The sequence below is a fragment of the Genypterus blacodes genome, unplaced genomic scaffold, assembly GCF_046128005.1.
Source record: "Genypterus blacodes isolate CSIRO-AG114 ecotype Tasmania unplaced genomic scaffold, CSIRO-AGI_Gbla_v1 ptg000003l_1, whole genome shotgun sequence".
Lineage (NCBI taxonomy): Eukaryota > Metazoa > Chordata > Actinopteri > Ophidiiformes > Ophidiidae > Genypterus > Genypterus blacodes.
In genome coordinates this window covers 9,057,473-9,079,617 of record NW_027466817.1, presented here as the reverse complement: position 1 = coordinate 9,079,617, position 22,145 = coordinate 9,057,473, and the positions used below count along the sequence as shown (strand labels likewise).

General features: G+C 44.0%; 3 protein-coding genes and 1 long non-coding RNA gene across 5 annotated transcripts; 1 reads left to right on the top strand and 3 right to left on the bottom strand.

Annotated features, from left to right (window-relative positions):
• Positions 1-647: 647 nt before the first annotated feature.
• Positions 648-6,501, bottom strand: LOC142990711 (caspase a-like). The gene is made up of 8 exons (XM_076140605.1): positions 6,361-6,501; positions 3,138-3,416; positions 3,010-3,038; positions 1,914-2,084; positions 1,588-1,822; positions 1,278-1,475; positions 1,078-1,187; positions 648-1,006 (listed from the first exon to the last, which is right to left on the bottom strand). Exons 1-8 carry the CDS (start codon positions 6,365-6,367, stop codon positions 911-913), a joined length of 1,125 nt encoding a protein of 374 aa, XP_075996720.1. The 5' UTR covers positions 6,368-6,501; the 3' UTR covers positions 648-910.
• A 2,505-nt stretch (positions 6,502-9,006) lies between these two features.
• Positions 9,007-13,855, bottom strand: LOC142990800 (caspase-1-like). Of its 2 annotated transcripts, none has more exons than XM_076140674.1 (8): positions 13,703-13,855; positions 12,234-12,506; positions 12,091-12,137; positions 10,032-10,202; positions 9,706-9,940; positions 9,414-9,578; positions 9,214-9,323; positions 9,007-9,142 (listed from the first exon to the last, which is right to left on the bottom strand). In XM_076140674.1, the coding sequence occupies exons 1-8, from the start codon at positions 13,707-13,709 to the stop codon at positions 9,041-9,043; spliced, it is 1,110 nt and encodes a 369-aa protein (XP_075996789.1). In that variant the 5' UTR covers positions 13,710-13,855; the 3' UTR covers positions 9,007-9,040. The 2 variants fall into 2 exon arrangements, with proteins under 2 accessions (XP_075996789.1, XP_075996797.1); XM_076140682.1 differs by having other exon boundaries at positions 12,097-12,137.
• A 910-nt stretch (positions 13,856-14,765) lies between these two features.
• Positions 14,766-15,987, bottom strand: LOC142990841 (uncharacterized). The gene is made up of 2 exons (XR_012960834.1): positions 15,898-15,987; positions 14,766-15,759 (listed from the first exon to the last, which is right to left on the bottom strand). It is a non-coding gene; the product is annotated as an uncharacterized LOC142990841 (long non-coding RNA).
• LOC142990622 (rab5 GDP/GTP exchange factor-like) lies at positions 15,658-20,777 on the top strand. The gene is made up of 8 exons (XM_076140497.1): positions 15,658-15,839; positions 15,981-16,153; positions 16,324-16,502; positions 16,772-16,853; positions 16,986-17,118; positions 17,611-17,702; positions 17,778-18,034; positions 18,528-20,777. The coding sequence occupies exons 1-8, from the start codon at positions 15,658-15,660 to the stop codon at positions 18,975-18,977; spliced, it is 1,548 nt and encodes a 515-aa protein (XP_075996612.1). The 3' UTR covers positions 18,978-20,777.
• The last annotated feature ends 1,368 nt before the right edge of the window (positions 20,778-22,145 follow it).

Below are 22,145 nucleotides of genomic sequence, written 5' to 3'. Positions count from 1 at the left end.
CCTTCAAGATTCACTCTATAGGATGCTGCCGTTCTCTGAGTAAACAGGTGGAGGCGTCTGAATTTGATGCTTATACGCCTGAATAAATCCAAGCACAAAGAGGATGTTGAACAGCTGCTGTTTTAACCATCAGTTTGTTATTTTTGCGTCAGTTTAACCACAAGCTTTAGGCGGAGAAACATTAGCATTTTGGTTTTGTTGGTATATTTGCTGAGTTGTGTAAAGACTTAAGTCGCCTTGTAACGTTTCCTGGCAGCACTTCAGACTGTAACCATTTTACCACGTTGCCTCTTCAACTTGTTGCCTTTGTGTTGTATCGTGATGGCTTTGTTTGATTTGTTTACTTTGAGAATTGTTTTTTTTCAAGTAAAGTTTTGTCTAAAAATTAAACTCTGAGATTGGCTTTGCATTCACACACACACACACACACACACACACACACACATTTTCTCTCTATGTAGTATTGGCTAAGGAGCTCAGTCTTCGCTGCCTCTCAGATCTTGCTCGGCTAAACTAGATTTTTCCACCCAGAATTCCTAAAACTTGGAGACAGATGCGAGATGGCATCCAGGCAGAGGAACATCTTGGTCTCCATTCAGATATGTGGTATGACAGTAGATGGCTGGATGAATAAATACTTCACATGATTTGCGATGTAAAATTATGTGTTTAATGATCTTAATTTCACAAATCAATCAAATGTATTCTATGTTTAAACTTCTCTAGTTGAAGTACAAGTCTGACTCTGAAACAGCATTTCATTATGTAATCACACCAGTAATCATGATTAAAATAGATCCTATAGTTACGCTGCGTTTAGGATCTTATTCTCTCCTGCTGATGAAGGTGAGCAGCACACACGTTTCCAAAAAAGAACGTGGAAGGGAGCCAGTGACAGCGAAGCACCATCTCAGTCGTAAAGGTAGAAGCGTCTGGTCAAGGTGCATCGGTCTTTGGTTGGCATTTGCTTTTTGTTGGTGAGCTTTGACTCAAAGCGACGCATGACCTGAGGGAGGGAAGCAAACGCAAGTCAGCGAGTTCCACCACAAGGAAACAGTTTCCGCTTTCAAAACTTACTTTTCGAAAGAGTACTTCAATGTCGCACTCATGGGAGTAAGCCTGGAACACCTGATCGATATACTGGATGAGTAAAGAGCCCTGGCGTGTATCTCTGTATGAGACCGTATCTGCAAAAACAGAGATTATAGTATTAATCAAGTCTTCATCATTAACGCATCAATGTTTTTTCTTAAACATGGCATTGCAGACAAACTGACCTGGGGTGGAGGAGAGAAAGGAGAGGAAGTCCTTCTCTTGGTGTGCAAGGCGCATCTTTTTGCCAGTGCCTGGAAAAAGAGTGTCTTCCTCCAGGCACTCTTCCACAGCGTGAGGCGCACTAGGCCCTGGCTGGGTCTCAGCACCTGCTGCTGAATCTGAGGCGACGTTGTCACAAACAATCACTGCGCCGTTTTTTGCTGAAACAAACATGGCGCCTTGCAAATAAGTCTTACAAACAACAAACAATAATATGAATATTAGACTTCTGTAGTTAGAGCCTATGTATGATGATATTATGTCATGACTCACCTCCTCTGCAGGCCTGGATGATGATGATTTTAGGCTTGTTTAGCAGCGCAGGGCAACTCTCCGTGCTCAAGTACTCGTAGATGTTGTCAATGAGGAACTCATCCGGCTCTTCCTCTGTCCAGTTGACGCCATAGACAGCTCCCATTTTCCCGTGAGACATGATGACCACAAACGCGCTGTCTGCCTGCTTTAGTCGCTGATCTTTGGAGAATTCACTTACAGCTTTTTCAATCTGCTGTAGAAAACAATAAATAAGTGAGACGTCAGTTATTTCATCACTGAGATGATCCGGCTTTATGAACCCGAGTATCTCTGGTGTTTGGTACCTTCCCAGTGAGGTCCTCATGCATCACCACCTCGTATCTCAGGGATCTCAGCAGTGCCTCCATAATCTCCTCGTCTTTCTCAGCTCCGCTCCTGTTTAATCTGGTATTTTTAAATGTCTTGTTAGTGATGATGAGGGCAAGGCGAGGTGCCTCTTCATTCAGAATGTACATCTATAGGAGAGAAGAGATTGGACCACATCACTAAAGACTTTTCCACACATTGATGCACATCAAGTGAGAGTGCACTGGCCAGCCGAAATTCGGTGGTCCCTAGGTCTCTAGCAGTGTAAGGTTTCTCCTCTCCCCCTTACCATGACCTTGTGACCCTGGCAAGCCTTCGACTACGAGTGACAAACTGCTGAATTTCATATATTAATATTGCATGTTACTCAGTGGAGGAGAATAAACTAACCAGGATTCCCTCAGTAGCAGCGAGTGAAAATGGAGAAGCCCAGCAGCGAATCCCTGTATAAAGCGAAAGTTGAAAAGACCTTTGAAGACACAGTTCAAGAGGACGTGCAAGGGTCGAGAGGTAAAGGGGTGAGGTCAGTGCGGTCTGCTCGAGGAGATCCAAACTCGGCGGGTCAGGCACGGTGGCTCTGTGTCTTGGGGATCCCCTCACTCCCCCACTGGACATGTTTCCTTCAAGGCAGTGAGCCACTAGCAGCTGTAGGTCGACTTGGAGTGACTCTGAGCGGTTCAGGTGAGAGGCCAATGAAGGGGCCATTGTTGATTGTGGTGGATTTTGTGGGTTCAAATTTAGGTTTGCATTTACTGTTGCTGTTTATTGCTCCAGCTGTTCCTTTTGCCTTTGATGATCTACTGCCATTGTGTCATAGAACAGCCTTAGAATGACTGTGTACTGTAAATGTACCATCCTGTGTGTATAGCCGTATGGAGGTTTGAATGGAGAATAGATGGTGTGTTTGGAGCAGTAACCTTGATGCCACAGCCAAATTTTACTTTAGAGGTCATAATCTTGACCTTGACCTTGATTTATGTACATTTCAGGTCATTGGTTGCAGGTGACATAATGAAAGCTGTAATCGTGCATTTACCAAATACAAAGCTCTGTCACTGAATTGGGGAAACTTACGGGGCTGTTGTCCAAATCCAGCTGGTCCACTGGGAAAAGTCAAGCTCGTGATCAGTTCAGTCAGACAAGGACGATGATGATGATGATGATGATGAGATAGTGCTGTTTACATTGATGCGTTTGCTCACCTAGCAGAGGAAGTGGAGTCAGACCCAGTGTGAGGGAGAACTCTGGATGTTCCTCCATAAGGATATTGATCATCTTCATGCAGGCTACATTCCCCTTTTTCAGCATCATGTCGATGAAGTGTTGCGCCTGGTCGGCTCTGGATGGGTTCTCCTCCAGCACAGAGTCTTTCTCCTCCTCATTCAAGACTCTCTGTGTTGTAAGATCATCCAGGAGCTGCTTGATTTGTGAAACGGTCACGTTGTTCACAAAGTCGGTCCCAACCCTGCGCAGTTCATCAGCTACGGGAGCAAAATCAAACATGATGAAATAAGCAAACTTGTCTAATTCTATATGTTATGAATTTTACAGATGTTTACAGAAGGTTTACAGAGCAAAAATCTATTGTTTCTGTTTGTGAATATAGAATGTTTGTGTCGTTTTCCTTGTCGTCTTAGTGCTCTGTCATGAGTCGACACTGAAATGTCACAAAAACAACTAAGAGTAAAGCCCTCATACATGTATGTGGTGCTGGGACACGCAAATACACTTGACTTGACTGGAATGTCACTTGAAAAAGCTGATATCTGCTGTCGCCCCTGTATTGTAATGCTGCTAATCAATGGATACTCTCACTAATGACACAGAGGGCTTTCAAAGTTGATTGGAGTTCTTTACTGCTACCACCGGTGGTACGCGTAGATACGCGGCGGAAGAAAAACAAAATCTGAACCATGAAAAAATTGAAATGCGACTTAAAATAAATGTTTGCACACGGCGCACTACTACCCCTTACCGATAGTGGCGCTGCGTGCAAACGTCAACTATTAGCTGACTACTACAGGCTAAACTTAACTATGATCATGGCATGGGTGGTCCAAATCCACTTAAGTCGTGGCTCCAGAGGGGAACTAAAAGGACGAAGTCTGCGGGTCAGGAGGAGGATATTTTAAACAGCCTGAATGACGGTGAACGCAGTGCGAACGTTAGCAGCAACATAAGTAGTGTGAAGTGTCCACAGCATTGGTAGCTGGCTGCAAAAAGCGAAAAACAATATTTTTATTGAAATTACCCGAGTTATATCAACCTGGGATTCAGCTGGAGCGGGACGAAGGACGAGCCAAAGCAACAGTGTGTGTGGTATGTGGTGATGATCTTAGCAATGAGTCCATGAAACCATCGCATCTCAAACGGCATCTTACAACAAAACACACAATGCTGAAAGACAAACCAGTGGAGTTTTTTGTACGCAAACGTGATGAACTGAGGCAGTCCCAATGCGCAATGCAGTTCCGTGGTGCACCTGTGGTTAAGCACACGAGGCTTCTTATCGTGCCAGCCTCCGCATAGCGAAAGCAGGTAAGCCGCACGCAATCGGTGACCAGCTGTGTTTACCATTAGCAAAAGAGATGGTACACATTATGTGTGGCGAGAAGATCGCCAAACAGTTAAATTTGGTGCCACTTTCAAATGAGTGTCGCGGAGAATAAGAGCCATGGCAGATGATGTTAAGACGACACTGATTGAACGCATTAAAAATAGTCGCTATTATTCCATCGAACTGGACGAGACTACTTGTTTATGTCGGATATGAGCATGATGGTGCAGCTTAGGAGGACTTTCTGTTCTGTCAGGCTTATAAGAGTTATACAACTTTGCCAAAATGCTGTGTGTTTGAAGTACAGTTGCTTGTGTTTTTGATGTATGTTCTCACATGCTGTGTGTGTGTATGTATGCGTGTTTGTGAATGAAATGCAGTTGTTATTAATGTTCTCACATGCTGTGTGTGTGTGTGTGTGTGTGTGTGTGTGATTGAACATGCTGTGGGTGTAAGAGGGACTGCCCCATACAGGAGAGTTGTTCATATGAGAGAGTTCTAGTACCAATTTGTACAATGTGGCTGTGACTGACAAAGGTCAAATCAAATAATATTCTAATGAGGAATAAATTTGCTTTCTGTGTGTATTTTGCATAGCAGCTGAATAGGGTCGGCCTATGCTACTGTATTTTAACATCGGCCATAGTGGTGGTACTTGGAGAGCCAAATATTTTCTGAGGTGGTACCTAATGTAAAAAGTTTGAGAACCACTGGGTTAGAGGAATGATTTACAGAGATGGGACATGGAGGATGAGACCAATCCATCATCTTAACACATTTTTTATACCCTTTCCTCATAATGTAGCGTTATAATAACTTGTGAGCTGAGAGTTTTCTGACCTTTAGAGGCCTCCTCCTTTGATTTCAAGGGCTAAAACTACAACTAAAAGAAGGAGTTGACGCAAAAAAATAAAAATAAATTGACTCATCAAACTAAACTGAAAAATAACAGACGTAACTATAATGCCGACTGGTGGAGGAAAAGGTAAAACACAGAGCAGTGTCACTCACTTACTCTGGAATAACAGTTAGAATAGTTTACAGTCCTATAAGCACATACATTTCTCTCCAAGCATTTTATCTTCATAAATGAGAGAGGCATTGACGGTTGTCTCTGGTTTAGAATGTTGTTGTTCCACTGACGCGCGCGCACACACACACACACACACACACACACACACACACACACACACACACACACACACACACACACACACACACACACACACACACACACACACTACATGTTTGTATCGCTGTGAGTATTAGAGCTTCTGTAGCTTTTTGGCCTCTTCTGGATTCTGAAGAATTGCTCTGTATAATTGCAGTATATGCAGGAATGTTTGAATGGGGGTTTTAGATGAGGGTTTCATCTAAAAAATAAAGTTTTTCTTGGCGTGCCCCTGTCCTACCATGTCGAAGTGCTCCTGAACATGACATGGAAACGGCCTAACTGCTCCAGATGTGCGGGGTGTGGTCGGGCGCCTACAAGTTACGTAAATCGCACGCCATATGCCAGAATTTTAATAGGCGACCACCAAGCCACCACTCATACACCAATAATAATAAATGATAATGTTGAGACAGTTATAAGTATTAAAAACTCGTATATCACTTGTTCTTTCTCTCCTTCTCAAGCGGGGTCAAAGTGAAAGTAAAATGTTGCGATAAGTGACACATTCAAGAAGAACTTCTTTTCTTTTTTTTCTAAATTTTTGTTAATAATTCATATTCATTAAGGATCACTTCGTCACCGTAGCTGTGGTTTCTTCTCATAGTCTAAGGTAAATTACGTTCTGCGTTAAATGGTCTCTGCGCTCCTGCATAGGCGTCCATTTACTTCTGTATTGAGTTTGTTCAAGTCCTACCTGCCATCGTTCAGGTGATCGCTGCAAAATTGGAAGTTCCAATATGACCCGACTGGGATTAATGTTCACGTTTAAAACATTTCACTTCACTTCCTTCCTCCTCGTTGCTGCTGCTGCTGCTGCTTCTTCTTCTTCTTCTTCTTCTTCTTCTTCTTCCTCTTCTTCCTCTTCCTCTACCTCTTCCTCCTCCTCCTCCTCCTCCTGCGTGTCGGTGTATATACATATTTTTCCATAGGGAGATGGACTCAGCCTCACAGGCAGATGAAGTGAATCAGTGCTCTACAGCAAAGGCAAAAGGGTTTATTTGTAAATATATTCACACATGCACACAGAAAACGTACAGTTTAACAAAAGTATAACAAACTCCGTGAAATAAACGCATATTCGACCGGATCTGCTCTGTGAACACCTGGGTGTGGCCAATGCTCTGACATTACATTCACATAATGCATAATAAATAAATGACATTGGCTAAAAGTTGTTACAGATTACAGATGTTTGAGTTCATCTATAAAAACATAAAAAAGCAACAATTCCCGTTTTCGGAAGGCAAAAATTATTATTATCATTATTATTATTATTTTTCTAAACTGTGCATTCCCAGTTGGATCAATGAAGCTGATGTTGGGTTGACATAAAAACCGTAAAAGTCATTCCAAAACATTTCTATTGATGCCATGTTGAATCACTTCATTTAGTTATGTTTTTATTGATTCAAAACCAGCTAACGTTAGAGGTCAAACGCACGTATGACGCACATTACCTGCACATAATGGAGACGAGACCTCATCCTTTGCACAAAAACAGGTTGTTGCAATGAGCTGACGCTAGGTGGCATTCAAATATTTAACATCATAAATATGTCATTGGAGATAGACGGAGAAGAAACAACAAGCCGACAAAATGGCTGAGCATGTAAAAGACAATTAATAGGGGACTTAATCGCTGCCGTCACGTAATTAATACATTTTGCTGCGTAATTAGCCTGTGTAAACACTGACGGGACGCTGCCGCAGCTATTATCTTCTTGGTTTCCATAGTATTCTTCAACCTAAGCTTTGTAGCGCGAACATAGAATGTCAGCGCAGACATTTGAGTATTTCCGGGCCGGTAGAGGGTTTAACTGTAACGTAGGACCACACTGTACCCGCGACGAATTCTGAGACCGTCAGCTAGGTGTTAGCCAATGCTGACTAGTTGATATGTCAGACTTGGAGTCTCAGGTAAACCGCGTCAAGTTTGAACCAATAGGGATGTTTAGATTCAATTGGGGCTTAAATTAAACACTTTGGTCCATGGTGTAATGAGATAATGTGAGAGGACTTACGTCTTTCGTTCGATTTCTGCGGTATTAGCTTTGAGTTCAAGCCTTTTAAATCCATGTCTGTGTCAACATGTGTGAATGTAACGGCAGCTGGGCCTTTGTGCATGTTTATGCTGTTCATTTTCACAAATAATTGTTCAGCCTAGAGTAATAAAAGCGTATAATATATAACAGTATAAACTGTCGATATAGCAGCTTGTATTAAACATTAAGCACTCCAGATGCGTGACATCATCAGAGGAAGCATGGCCCTGACAATTAATGGATTAATCGTTTTATGCTGCTTGTTTTCCGTCTTCCTCCCAGTAGTGCGAAGGATGATGAGCCAGCGGGCGGCGCGGCATTCATCTGGACCAGTCAGAGCTTCTGTGCAAGAAGGGATGCGGTTTCTACGGCCACACATAATTCAACAAATATAATTCCTGGTTCATGCTTGGCACTTATACAGACAATTTCGTAACTATGGTTACATGTTCTTAATACACTGATTATTTGTCTGGCAAACGTGCCATTAACCCTTAAAGATTCACTCTATAGGATGCTGCTGTTCTCTGAGTAAACAGGTGGAGACGTCTGAATTTGATGCTTATACGCCTGAATGAAGTTGTGTAGACTTAAGCAAGACTTCAGTTGCCCTGTAAGGTTTTCTGGCAGCACTTCAGACTGTCACCATGTTACCATGTTGCCTCTTCAACTTGTTGCCTTTGTGTTGTATCGTGATGGCTTTGTTTGATTTGTTTACTTTGAGAATTGTTTGGATTTTTTTCAAGTAAAGTTTTGTCTGAAAATTAAACTCTGAGACTGGCTTTGCATTCACACACACACACACACACATTTTCTCTCTATGTAGTATTGGCTAAGGAGCTCAGTCTTCGCTGCCTCTCAGATCTTGCTCGGCTAAACTAGATTTTCCCACCCAGGGGACTTTCCTAAATCCTAAAAAAAATAAATCCTAAAACTGGGAGACAGATGCGAGATGGCATCCAGGCAGAGGAACATCTTGGCCTCCATTCAGATATGTGGTATGACAGTAGATGGCTGGATGAATAAATACTTCACATAGTGGTCCAAGATTTGCGGTGTAAAATGATGTGTTTAATGATCTTAATATCACAAATCAATCAAATGTATTCTCTGTTTAAACTTCTCTAGTTCAAGTACGAGTCTGACATGATTTTGGAACTCTGAAACAGCATTTCATTATGTAATCACACCAGTAATCATGGTTAAAATAGATCCTCTAGTTACGCTGCGTTTATGCTCTTATTCTCTCCTGCTGCGGCCTGATGAAGGTGAGCAGCACACACGTTTCCAATGAAGAACGTGGAAGGGAGCCAGTGACAGCGAAGCACCATCTCAGTGACGCGGGAAGAGGTAGAAGCGTCTGGTCAAGGTGCATCGGTCTTTGGTTGGCATTTGCTTTTTGTTGGTGAGCTTTGACTCAAAGCAACGCATGACCTGAGGGAGGGAAGCAAACGCAAGTCAGCGAGTTCCACCACAAGGAAACAGTTTCCGCTTTCAAAACCTACTTTTCGAAAGAGTTCTTCAATGTCGTCCACTCGGGAGGAAGCCTGGAACACCTGATCGATATACTGGATGAGTAAAGAGCCCTGACGTGTATCTCTGTATGAGACCGTATCTGCAAAAACAGAGATTATAGTCGTAATCAAGACTTCATCATTAACGCATCAATGTTTGTTCTTAAACTCGGCATTGCAGACAAACTGACCGGGGGTGGAGGAGAGAAGGTAGACGAAGTCCTTCTCTTGGTGTGCAAAGTGCAGAGTGTCTTCCTCCAGGCACTCTTCCACAGCGTGAGGCGCTGGCTGGGCCTCAGCACCTCCTGCTGAATCTGAGGCGATGTTGTCACTAACAATCACTGCGCCGCTTTTTGCTGTAACAAACATGGCGCCTTGCAAATAAGTCTTACAAACAAACCAATAATATATATGATATAATAATATGAATATTAGACTTCTGTAGTTAGAGCCTATGTATGATGATATTATGTCATGACTCACCTCCTCTGCAGGCCTGGATGATGATGATTTTAGGCTTGTTTAGCAGCGCAGGGCAACTCTCCGTGCTCAAGTACTTGAAGATGTTGTCAATGAGGAACTCATCCGGCTCTTCCTCTGTCCAGTTGACGCCAAGGACGGCTCCCATTTTCCCGTGAGACATGATGACCACAAATGCACTGTCTGCCTGCTTTAGTCGCTGATCTTTGGAGAATTCACTTACAGCTTTTTCAATCTGCTGTAGAAAACAATAAATAAGTGAGACGTCAGTTATTTTATCACTGAGATGATCCGGCTTTATGAACCCGAGTATCTCTGGTGTTTGGTACCTTCCCAGTGAGGTCCTTGTGCGTCACCACCTCGTATCTCTGGGATCTCAGCAGTGCCTCCATATTCGCCTCGTCTTTCTCAGCTCCGCTCCTGTTTAATCTGGCATTTTTAAATGTCTTGTTGGTGATGATGAGGGCAAGGCGAGGTGCCTCTTCATTCAGAGGGTAAATCTAAAGGCGAGAAGAGATTGAACCATATCACTGAAAACCTTTTGACTTTTCCACACATTGATGCACATCAAGTGAGAGTGCACTGGTCAGCCGAAATTCGGTGGTCTCTAGGTCTCTAGCAGTGTAAAGTTTCTCCTCTCCCCCTTACCAGGACCTGGTGACCCTTGTGTCTAGGAGCCACGGCATTGTCAAGGTTTTGACTACCATGAGACAAACTGCTGAATTTTATATATTAATATTACATGTTACTAAGCGGAGGAAAATAAACTAACCAGGATTCCCTCAGTAGCAGCGAGTGAAGAGGGAGAAGCCCAGCGCCGAATCCCTGTGCGGCTGGGTCTTCGTTTGTGTGTGCACGAGAAATGTGGCGTAGGGAAGACCACTGGCCCAGTGTCGCTCGGGGACCTGAGTCCTCTCGGAGTCAGGTTTTTTGGGAATGCAGCCCAAAGCGGGTAGTAAACTCAATCTAAGGCTGAATTCTACCATGGAGACTCAGAGACTTAAATGTGCTTAAAATTATTTATTTGGAAATAGAGTATGTGAATGAAATGAAGCTGTCTGTGAAGGTTCTCAGTCATCAAGGTCACTGATCCAAGTTAAGTCAATCTTAGGCATCTGGGCTTGCTGGTAAAGACGTTTCACCTCTCATCCGAAAGGCTTCTTCAGTTCTGGGAGACTTGGGTGGGTTCCTCTCTGTGGCGTTGTAGTCAATGTCATGATACTCCTGATTAGTCTTTAAGCCTTTACCAGCAAGTCCAGTTACCTAAGAGTTACTTTTTCTTGAATAAAGTGAAGTAATGAGAAGGAGAGAAAGAAGAAGCGAGATACTAGTTTTAAATAGGCCCCATGTTGAGGAACAGTGTTGTGGATCTTCAAGGCTTCCTCAGAACCTGCCGGCGTAGAGGGCGGGGCAAGGAGACTGACCACCAGTGCAGGATAGGGGCTACACTGGTGACGGCGCGGTGCAGGGGGATGCAATGTGTCAGTCCAATCACTGAAAGCAGCAGAGAGGGACGTTAGTGATTGAGACATGTAAACAGGGAAGCCTGCATGTGACGGAACGGATAAATAAACGGTGACGTGCTAAGGGAGTAGCTTACAGACGAGTGGCCGATAGTCGAGTCGAAGTATAAAGCGAAAGTTGAAAAGACCTTTGAAGACACAGTTCAAGAGGACGTGCAAGGGTCGAGAGGTAAAGGGGTGAGGTCAGTGCGGTCTGCTCGAGGAGATCCAACTCAGCGGGTCAGGCACAGTGGCTCTGTGTCTTGGGGATCCCCTCACTCCCCCACTGGACATGTTTCCTTCAAGGCAGTGAGCCACTAGCAGCTGTAGGTCGACTTGGAGTGATTCTGAGCGGTTCAGGCAAGAGGCCAATGAAGGGGCCATTGTTGATTGTGGTGGATTTTGTGGGTTCAAATTTAGGTTTGCAGTTACTGTTGCTGTTTATTGCTCAAGCTGTTCCTATTGCCTTTGATGATCTACTGCCATTGTGTCATAGAACAGCCTTAGAATGACTGTGTACTGTAAATGTACCATCCTGTGCATGTATGGATATTTTATCATGATCTTTTGATCATCAGTACTGTGGTCTTTACTGCAATATGTTGTAGCATGTAGCATAGTATGGTTGTTTTTTGTTTTTTTTCTTTTTCTGGTCACGTACTGATGTGTGTATAGCCGCATGGAGGTTTGAATGGAGAATAGATGGTGTGTTTGGAGCAGTAACCTTGATGCCAAAGCCAAATTTCACTTTAGAGGTCACCAATTGATCTTGACCTTGACCTTGATTTATGTACATTTCAGGTCATTGGTTGCAGGTGATGTAATGAAAGCTCTAAACATGCATGTAACAAATACAGAGATCTGTCACTGAATTGGGGAAACTCACACTGTCGTCTTCTGCTCCGGGGTTGGGTGCCAGATCCCGCTGGACCACTGGGAAAAGTCAAACTCGTGATCAGTTCAGTCAGATAAGGACAATGATGATGATAATGATGAGTTAATGCTGTTTAAATTGATGCGTCTGCTCACCTGGAGGTGCATTCAGACCCAGTGCGAGGCAGGTCTGTGGATGTTCCTTCTTAAGGATATTGATCATCTTCGTGCAGCCTACATTCCCCTTTTTCAGCACCATGTCGATGAGCGTTCGCGCCTTGTCGGCTCTGGATGGGTTCTCCTCCAGCACAGAGTCTTTCTCCTCCTCATTCAAGACTTCCTGTGTTCTAAGATCATCCAGGAGCTGCCTGATTTGTGGAACGGTCACGTTCTCCACAAAGCCTTTCCGAACCCTGCGCAGTTCATCAGCTACGGGAGCAAAATCAAACATGATGAAATAAGCAAACTTGACTGATCCTATATGTAATGAATTTTACAGATGTTTACAGAAGGTTTACAGAGCCAAAATCTATTGTTTCTGTTTGTGAATATAGAATGTTTTTGTCGTTTTCCTTGTCTTCTAAGTGCTCTGTCATGAGTCGACACTGAAATGTCACAAAAACAACTAAGAGTAAAGCCCTCATACATGTATGTGGTGCTGGGACACGCAAATACACTTGACTTGACTGGAATGTCACTTTAAAGTGCTGATATCTGCTGTTGCCCCTGTATTGTAATAGACCAATCCATCCACACCGATCCATCATCTTAACACATTTTTTATACCCTTTCCTCATAATGTAGTGTTATGATAACTGGTGAGCTGAGAGTTTTCTGACCTTTGGAGGCCTTCTCTTTTGATTTCAAGGGCTAAAACTACAACTAAAAGAAGGAGTTGACGCAAAAAATAAAACAGAAATTGACAGAAACTCATCAAACTAAACTGAAAAATAACACATGTAACTATAATGCCCTTGATACAGAGTGGTGGAGGAAAAGGTAAAACACAGAGCAGTGTCACTCACTTACTCTGGAATATCAGTTAGAATAGTTTAGTCGTATAAGCACATACATTTCTCTCCAAGCATTTTATCTTAATAAATGAGGAAAGCATAGAGCGGTTGTCTCTGGTTTGGAATGTTGTTCCACTGACACACCTGCCCCCCCCCCCCAAATTGAGTGCTTCTGAACATGACATTGAACCCCGGCCTAACTGCTCCAGATGTGCGGGGTGTGGTCTGGCGCAAATTACGTAAATCGCACGCCGTATGCCAGAATTTTAATAGGCGACCACCAAGCCACCACTCATACACCAATAATAATAAATGATAATGTTGGGACAGTTATAAGTTTTAAAAACTCGTATATAACTTGTTCTTTCTCTCCTTCTCAAGCGGGGTCAAAGTGAAAGTAAAATGTTTGCGATAAGTGACACATTCAAGAAGAACTTCTTTTCTTTCTTTTCTAAATTTCTGTAAATAATTCATATTCATTAAGGATCACTTCGTCACCGTAGCTGTGGTTTCTTCTCATAGTCTAAGGTAAATTACGTTCTGCGTTAAATGGTCTCTGCGCTCCTGCATAGGCGTCCATTTACTTCTGTATTGAGTTTGTTCAAGTCGTACCTGCCATCGTTCAGGTGATCGCTGCAAAATTTGAAGTTCCAATATGACCCGACTGGGATTAATGTTCACGTTTACAACATTTCACTTCACTTCCTTCCTCCTCGTTGTTTCGCCCTCCTCCTCCTCCTCCTCCTGCGTGTCGGTGTATGTAAATATTTTCCCATAGGGAGCTGGACTCAGCCTCACGGGCAAATGAAGTGAATCAGTGCTCTACAGCAAAGGCAAAAGGGTTTAGTTGTAAATATATTCACACATGCACACAGAAAACGTATAGTTTAACAAAAGTATAACAAACTCCGTGAAATAAACGCATGTTCGACCGGATCTGCTCTGTGAACACCTGGGTGTGGCCAATGCTCTGACATTACATTCACATAATGCATAACAAATACATGACATTGGCTAAAAGTTGTTACAGATTACAGATGTTTGAGTTCATCTATAAAAACAGAAAAAAGCAACAATTACCTTTTTCGGATGGCAGAAATTATCATTATCATTATTATTATTATTTATTTAATTATTTAACTTAAAAAACAATTATCATTATCATTAATATTATTATTTTTCTAAACTGTGCATTCCCAGTTGGATCAATGAAGCTGATGTTGGGTTGACATAAAAACCGTAAAGTCCAAAACATTTCTATTGACGCCATGTTGAATCACTTCATTTAGTTGTGTTTTTATTGATTCAAAACCAGCTAACGCATAGGTCAAACGCACGTATGACGCACATTACGTGCACGTAATGGAGACGTGACCTCATCCTTTGCTCAAAAACAGGTTGTTGCAATGAGCTGACGCTAGGTGGCATTCAAATATTTAACATCATAAATATGTCATTGGAGACAGACGAAGAAGAAACAACAAGCCGACAAAATGGCTGAGCTGAAGCTAGAAGCTCGGCTAATGTAAACATTAACCCCAAGCAGACTGGAGCTGGAGCGAAGAGAACGTTAGCTTATATTTTTACACACTGCGAATGAGAACATGTATGTAAAAGACTATTAATGGGGGACTTAATCGCTGCCGTCACGTAATTAATACATTTTGCTGCGTAATTAGCCTGTGTAAACACTGACGGGACGCTGCCGCAGCTATTAGCTTCTTGGTTTCCATAGTGTTCTTCAACCTAAGCTTTGTAGCGCGAACATAGAATGTCAGCGCAGACATTTGAGTATTTCCGGGCCGGTAGAGGGTTTAACTGTAACGTAGGACCACACTGTACCCGCGACGAATTCTGAGACCGTTTATAGTCGATTTAGGTAGACCGTCAGCTAGGTGTTAGCCAATGCTGACTAGTTGATATGTCAGACTTGGAGTCTCAGGTAAACCGTGTCAAGTTTGAACCAATAGGGATGTTTAGATTCACTAGGGGCTTAAATTGAACACTTTGGTCCATGGTGTAATGAGATAATGTGAGAGGACTTACGTCTTTCGTTCGATTTCTGCGGTATTAGCTTTGAGTTCAAGCCTTTTAAATCCATGTCTGTGTCAACATGTGTGAATGTAATGGCAGCTGGGCCTTTGTGCATTTTTACGCTGTTCATTTTCACAAATAATTGTTCAGCCTAGAGTAATAAAAATGTATAATATATAACAGTATAAACTGTTGATATAGCAGCTTGTATTAAACATTAAGCACTCCAGATGCATTACATTACATTACGAGCATTTGCCAGACGCTTTTATCCAAAGCGACTTACATTACATTACCACCCTTCGCAGAGGGGGGAGCAATTGAGGGTTCGGTGCCTTGCCCAGGGGCGCCTCGGCAGGGGCTCGAACCGGGGCTCAAAACCGGCAACCCTCCGGTTCCCAAGCGGAAGCTCTACCCACTGAGCTCTACCCACATGGGATCGTGACATCATCAGAGGAAGCACGGCCCTGACAATGAATGGATTAATCGTTTTATGCTGCTTGTTTTCTGTCTTCCTCCCAGTAGTGTGAAGGATGATGAGCCAGCGGGCAGAGCGGCGCGGCATTCATCTGGACCAGTCAGAGCTTCTGTGCAAGAAGGGATGTGGTTTCTACGGCAACACGGGGTGGCAGGGCCTGTGCTCAAAGTGTTGGCGGGAGGAAAATCAACGAGAAAAACAAAAGCAAATTCAAGATGACTGGGCGCTCGCTGAGAAGTACGTCTGCGTTCACAGCACGTGTATTGTTTGTTAATAGCAAATACATGTCTCTTACCTTATGGTCCGCCTCTCGTGTTTGTTGTGTCCGTCAGTCTGACTGACAAGCTGTCATAACGGCTCTTGTCTGTTTCCTGGCAGGCTCCAGAGAGAGGAACAGGAAGCTTATGCAAGCAGAACCCAAAAGGCCCGGCCCCAACCTGCCATTGCACCCTTCAGCAAGTTTGAAGAAAGGAAGACAAAGGAGAAGTCCAGCAAAGTCAATACAGTCACAAAGTTTTTCACCCCCTCCACTAAAACACCACCCAAAAAAGGTACGAGTCATCACGCTTAAAGCCAGAGTTTACTGTTTGCAGTATCGGGGTGGTGCAGGGGGAACCACTTAAGTTTCATGGACACAATTTGCGTTACAGGCTTAAAGTGCAATGCCCGTAAATATATTGACTGTACAGTTTGATTGAAGTGCCGTCCGTCCTTCTTCCAGATCCTGCATCTTTTGAGTCCCAGTCCAGCCCGAGCCCCAGCTCCTCAGGGAGCCGCCAGCCGTCTGCGGACTCTGACCACGCCACCAGAGAGTTTATCGACTTCCTAAAACCTCTGAAATCTGGCAGGGAGATCTTCAAACAATGCCGGGCCTTCACTGAGAGCATGGTCTATAAGAGGGTGAGCTGCCGAGTAACGCACCCGTCCCCAGCTGCAGATGTCTTCGCAGGATTTATTACCAAACTCGTGTTCAAGTTCTTCAATCACTGCGGAAGATTAACCTAGATTACCTTTCATTTTGGCAGAACATTGTCAAACACTGCAGGGATTTTGCAAATTATTCTCAAATATCACATCTACATATGAGCCGCCGTTTTGATATTGATCCTAACATCACAAAAAAGATTGATTGTTGTAATGTGCCTTGTAATTCTGATTCATTTTTGTAGGAAATGGGCGCCGATGAGCTTTCAGAATGTGTGCAAGACTTCTATCAGAGCCTCTCAGAGCGTCTTCTGACCCAGTTCAAAGGTACCGCGTTCTGTTTGAGGTCATGAAGCAGCAGTTTGAAGTAGATTGATTACATGTTATAGAACAGAAAGCCTCACTGTCACATTTCTACTGTTTATAAGCTGGTTATCATGTGTGTGTGTTTGAGCATAGGTTCTTCAGATCAAGTAGAGAGTGTGATGGATGAAGTAGAGAAGTACATGATGACTCGCCTGTATAAGGAAGTCTTCTGTCCCGAGACCACAGATGATGAGAAGAAAGATCTGGCCATTCAGGGGAGAATCAGGTTTGTAAGAGCGCTGACGTAAATGTGAACTGTTTAGATTTTCACTGCGTTCCTCTTGAGCACAGCTGCAGGTCAAAGTGCAACATGAGAGCTGCAGCTAAAACAATATGTTGCCGTCTTACAACATTTCATAACTTTGAACGTATTCATCAAAACCAGGTCATTATTTGACTTTTGCTTTCCAGTTTCATAGTCTGTAGATTAGAACAGACTGTGGGACTCCTCCACATGAAGTTATAATGTAGTTAAGATACAAATGTGTTTACCTTTGTCTAAGTATGTTTCCCTTTGACCTTTTGATCCTGAAACATGTTGTCAGAGTAATGTGTAGGTCCTTCTGTAGATATTTGTTGCTCACTCAAATGTGTGTGTAGGTCACTAACAGCTCTGACGACCTAGAGCGTCCATTAAGCCACCTATAGGTTGAATGTGTTTGACATTATTATTATAATTTGATGTTAAGATTAGAGTCTTGATTGTGTTCTGATCTAGAGCGTTGCACTGGGTCACCATTGAGATGCTGTGCGTTCCTGTGGATGAGGAGATCCCCGAGGTGTCCGACAGCGTGGTCAAAGCCATCACAGGTGAGTCTGGCGCCGGGTTCGTTCTCACACCCAGTCATGAAGAGTTTGACTCATCAGATCTCTGCCTCACTCCAGATGTGATCGAGATGGATTCAAAGCGCGTCCCCAAAGAAAAGCTGGGGTGCATCACCCGCTGCAGCAAACACATCTTCAATGCCATCAAAGCCAGCACCAGAGAGGCGGCGTCGGCGGACGACTTCCTCCCCACGCTCATCTACATAGTGCTGAAGGCCAACCCTCCACGACTGCAGTCAAATATCCAGTACATCACTCGCTACTGCAACCCCAGCAGACTCATGACAGGAGAGGATGGATACTACTTCACTAACCTGGTGAGGACGGGGGTGTTTGTGCATGGATGCAGTTGGGGGAGTCTGTCTGTCTGTCTGTCTGTCTGACTGTAGGTATCCAGCCTTTAAAGCGTTTCTACTGGGATCAGAGACGTCTTAAAGCAGCAGCAGCATTAGCTGCAGCCTCTGTAGGCCTGAGTGTCACACGGCACCAGGGGGCAGCGTTTCACAGAGTTTAACCTCCACAGTAGAGGAATTTCCATTTCTAAGGACTTTCATGTTGAATCTTTTTATTTGTCTGCTTTACAGAATGGTGACTTAAAAGCCATCAGGTTCTCTATGAGCTCAGTATGACTTCAGATTTACACAGGTGGAGTCCAAGTGCCAGAGTGGGAGACCTGGAAGGGTTTTTACTAATATTGTAATTTGGTATTGTTCCCCCCTGCAAATGGCATTAGAATGTTAAAATGTAAGTGAACACAGATGACTGAAGGAGGAGTTGACCTTTAATGACCCCTGACCTCCTTCTCTCCAGTGCTGTGCTGTGGCTTTCATTGAGAAGCTGGACGGCCAATCTCTAAACCTGAGTGCTGAGGACTTTGAGCTCTACATGTCTGGTAAGGCGTCTCCCAACTGGCCACAGGCCTCTGCAGCCGCCTCTTCCTCCTCCGCCACCTCCTCCTCCTCGGGCAACGCAGCGCTCAGTCAGGTCCACAAGCGGCTGGACCTGCTGACAGGCCTCGGCGTGAGGCAGGACCGCGTCATGGAGGAAGCTCGCCAGCTGGAGAGCGACCTCATCGACTGGACGGATGAAGTGGAGCAGAAGGTGCAGAGCGTTCTGGAAAGCTTCCCTCCAGAGGCGCCAACTCCCGCCGAGACCGAGGCGGGCACAGGGGCGTCTGCAGCATCATCGGCAATCGACTCTGAGAACGTTGAGAACGACCTCCTGCCCCCACCGCTTCAACCTCAGCTGTTTGCTGGTTGATGTGAAGAGCACGGCTTACAAATCCCCCTGGATGCTTTATTCCACCCTCCCCCTTCCTCCTAATATTGACCATGGCTGTCCATATGCACATACATCTACCCTCTACTATGGGTCCCAATTCCACTCCAAAAATGTCTTTTCCATCCATGTGTTGTCTCGGGGCCAGGTCGCCATGGGAGACGCACAGGCCTGAAACTTCACTGAACTGAGCGAGGGAACTTGGCAAGAAACTGCAGAGTTGTGTAACTTCTTACAAACATTTCAAGCAGCAGACTGAGATGAGCTACACTTACATGTGCACAGGAGTCCAGCTGAGACAGCAGACCAACCAAGATACACCAGATTCATGCATTTTCATGTCCATTTCCAGCCTGAACAGTCTCTTCTAGTCACACAAAGCTTCACATCTCTGTAGAAATACTGATCATAATCTCCAGTCGGGCCATGGTTTGTGTCATATCTTGGTCTCGTCCAGACTAATATGTCCCCCCTGCTGTGCATGTGTAACTGTAGCTGAAGGCAGCACTCTCCCCTGGTGGTAAATGGCGGTATTGTACGTTCAAACGCTCACAATGCAGGAGGCACTGCAAGTTTTCAAAGTTGCTGCAGACTGAAGGATCTGTCTGTGGGGAAACGTTCTGCTTCCATTTTGTTCTCAGTGCAGTTTCAGGATCAGCGGCGTAGCACAGGTGACCTTTGCCCTCCCACACTATCTGAACATGACTGCAGCATTCCCAGGCGTGTGTCGGTGTGAATCAATACCTCCAGTCCAAGGATTTGTTGTTTCTTGTCGAGAGTCCAGGAAAACGTCCCGATGAGATCAGCATCTCAAATCCAGAGTCTTCATCACGACGTACCTCACGACTCCGCCTGCTCGTCTGTGCTGAAGGCGCAGACGGCCGGATGTGATTTTCTTTTTTAAACGCGTCTCTTAGAAAGAATCGTGTGTTTTGATCAGTGCTCATCGTTGTCGTGTTGCGTCTATGTATTAACGGAGGCTCCAATGGACATGACCTGAAAACTCCCTGGACTGACAAAAATCTAATAACGTTATAACGTTATAATGTATGTTTGGTAACGCAATGAGGGAAAACTGAAATGTCAGAAACCTTCTCACTCAGTCGCTACGTTTACATGCACGCTAATACTCCAACGATGCTGCGATCAAGGGGAAGCAATGGCAACCGGGTGGTTGAATATGGATTCATTCACACTTTGGCAGACCTGCGCACATCTTAAAGCAGGTCGGCTCTGTTTAAAAGGAATGGGAGTATTGGGTGCGTGTAACCGTAGTGACTAGTAACCCCTGCACACGTGGTTTCTACTGTATTTACTGTGTAGTCCCTCGTCCTGTGTAGATAGAAAAGTATGGCTGCGCATGTGTGCGTGTGCGTGTGCATGGACTTATTCAGCTGACACGGACAGAGCGGCGAGCTGTGTGTGGACGTCGTAGTCATGCGCTGGGTGTAAGATTTTATTTTTCTATAGGGTGGCAGGTGTGAATTCTTCTGGATGCAATAAGACTTTTTCTCCCCCTGTAATATTTACAGCAGCATTCATGTTACAGAGCATTTGTAGGAACACGTGTCACATGGAGTTATCATTTCCTGTTCGTCACCTGTAATCAGCACAATCACAGGCCCCAGGTCACACACAGGGTGATGTAAGGCGCGGCCCTGAGGAAAGTTTAGAGATTCCAGTATTTGCTTGGTTTGAAAGTATTGAAATGTTTGGCTGCTGAAACTGTCCAATTTGAAAACCGATCGCAGAAGACGAGGGAGTTTGGTCCTCTGACGAAAGCATTCTGCGCAAAAAATGAAAGCACTAAATACTACTAAATACTAAACGGAGCAATGACCTAATGTCCTCAGGTCTGGACAAGGCCCACTGTAGCTTCATCTACAGCCTGGAGGTTACACAGAGAGCTTCAACCCCACAGGGACCGTAGCCAATTATGGTCAGCAGAGAAAAGCAAGTGAAGGATTTCCCCCTCAGCTCGGGGGGAAATAAACGTAAGTGCTCAAGCGTTTCTCTCGCCACATGCTGCGCAGTGATTGGACGCCGCAGAGACACAAGCGAGTACTGGAATCCTGGACCAGTCGGGGCCGGCCCTTAATATGACCTCTTCTTCTGTCTGAGGTCCAAAACACAAAGATGACATCACTCCTGAGGCCAACTGCTCACTTATGTTAAGCACTTTTGATTTTGACTTAATCTTCTTGAATTGAAAAGTTTTAGATTGAATGAAGGAAGAAGTCTCTGTATTTCAGCGTTTGGATGGTGTGTGTGTACACTGCAAAATGTGAAGGACTTTTTTTTTCTCTCTCGTTTTGCTTCTAACCTGCAGTTTTGTTTTGTTTTTGTTTTTAAATCTTGCTAGACCCAAATCTTTTTATTCATATTTGCAGCAATATAGACTGTGCATATGCTGTCCAGTTTCAGTTTAATGAATTCTTTGAATTCAAACTCAAAACTACAGCTTGACTAAGTTAATATTGCACTGTATGCAGAAGCCATTTATCAGGTATTTAAGAGTTAAAAATCATCTTTGTAACCTCATAGGTTTGTTATTGTACGGCAGGGAGAAAGTAACTCAATACTGTCTTTTATTTAAATGTAAGTTATTGGGCGGTATTGTTTTATTTGCATCCGTGAGTGTGTGATAATGAATAATAAAAAAAAAGTAAAATGAATCTATTTGTTTGCTGTTTCTCTCCTATGAAAGCCTGAAGACCGCGTGTGCTTCCTCCAAAACAGCCTGCGCACCTTGTGTTTGTGTGGACAAGGTGTGTTTTGCACGGAGCATAGCGCACGGCAATCTCTGCCCCTAGTCGAGCCTAATCATTGGGATTGTTACTGAGTGGGGCAAACAAGAGGGGAAAGGAATTGAGAGGAATAGAATGGTTTGGGAGACTTACAGAGACCCACATCCTCCAGCTGAGTACAGTAACCAAGCAAACGGACTTCTCATGGTTCATATTGCAGTACTTTTGAAATAAAAGTGCACAATACACTTTTGAATTCATTCTAGCCATAATTTAGTCATGCTTTGTTTATCGCGAAACACTTCTGATCTATATAAGGGGGGCGCAAAAGAAAGTTCATAAACTAAACGAGTGTGAGAACATAAAAAATAGAACACACACAAGCGCTGACCGTCCCCTCTTG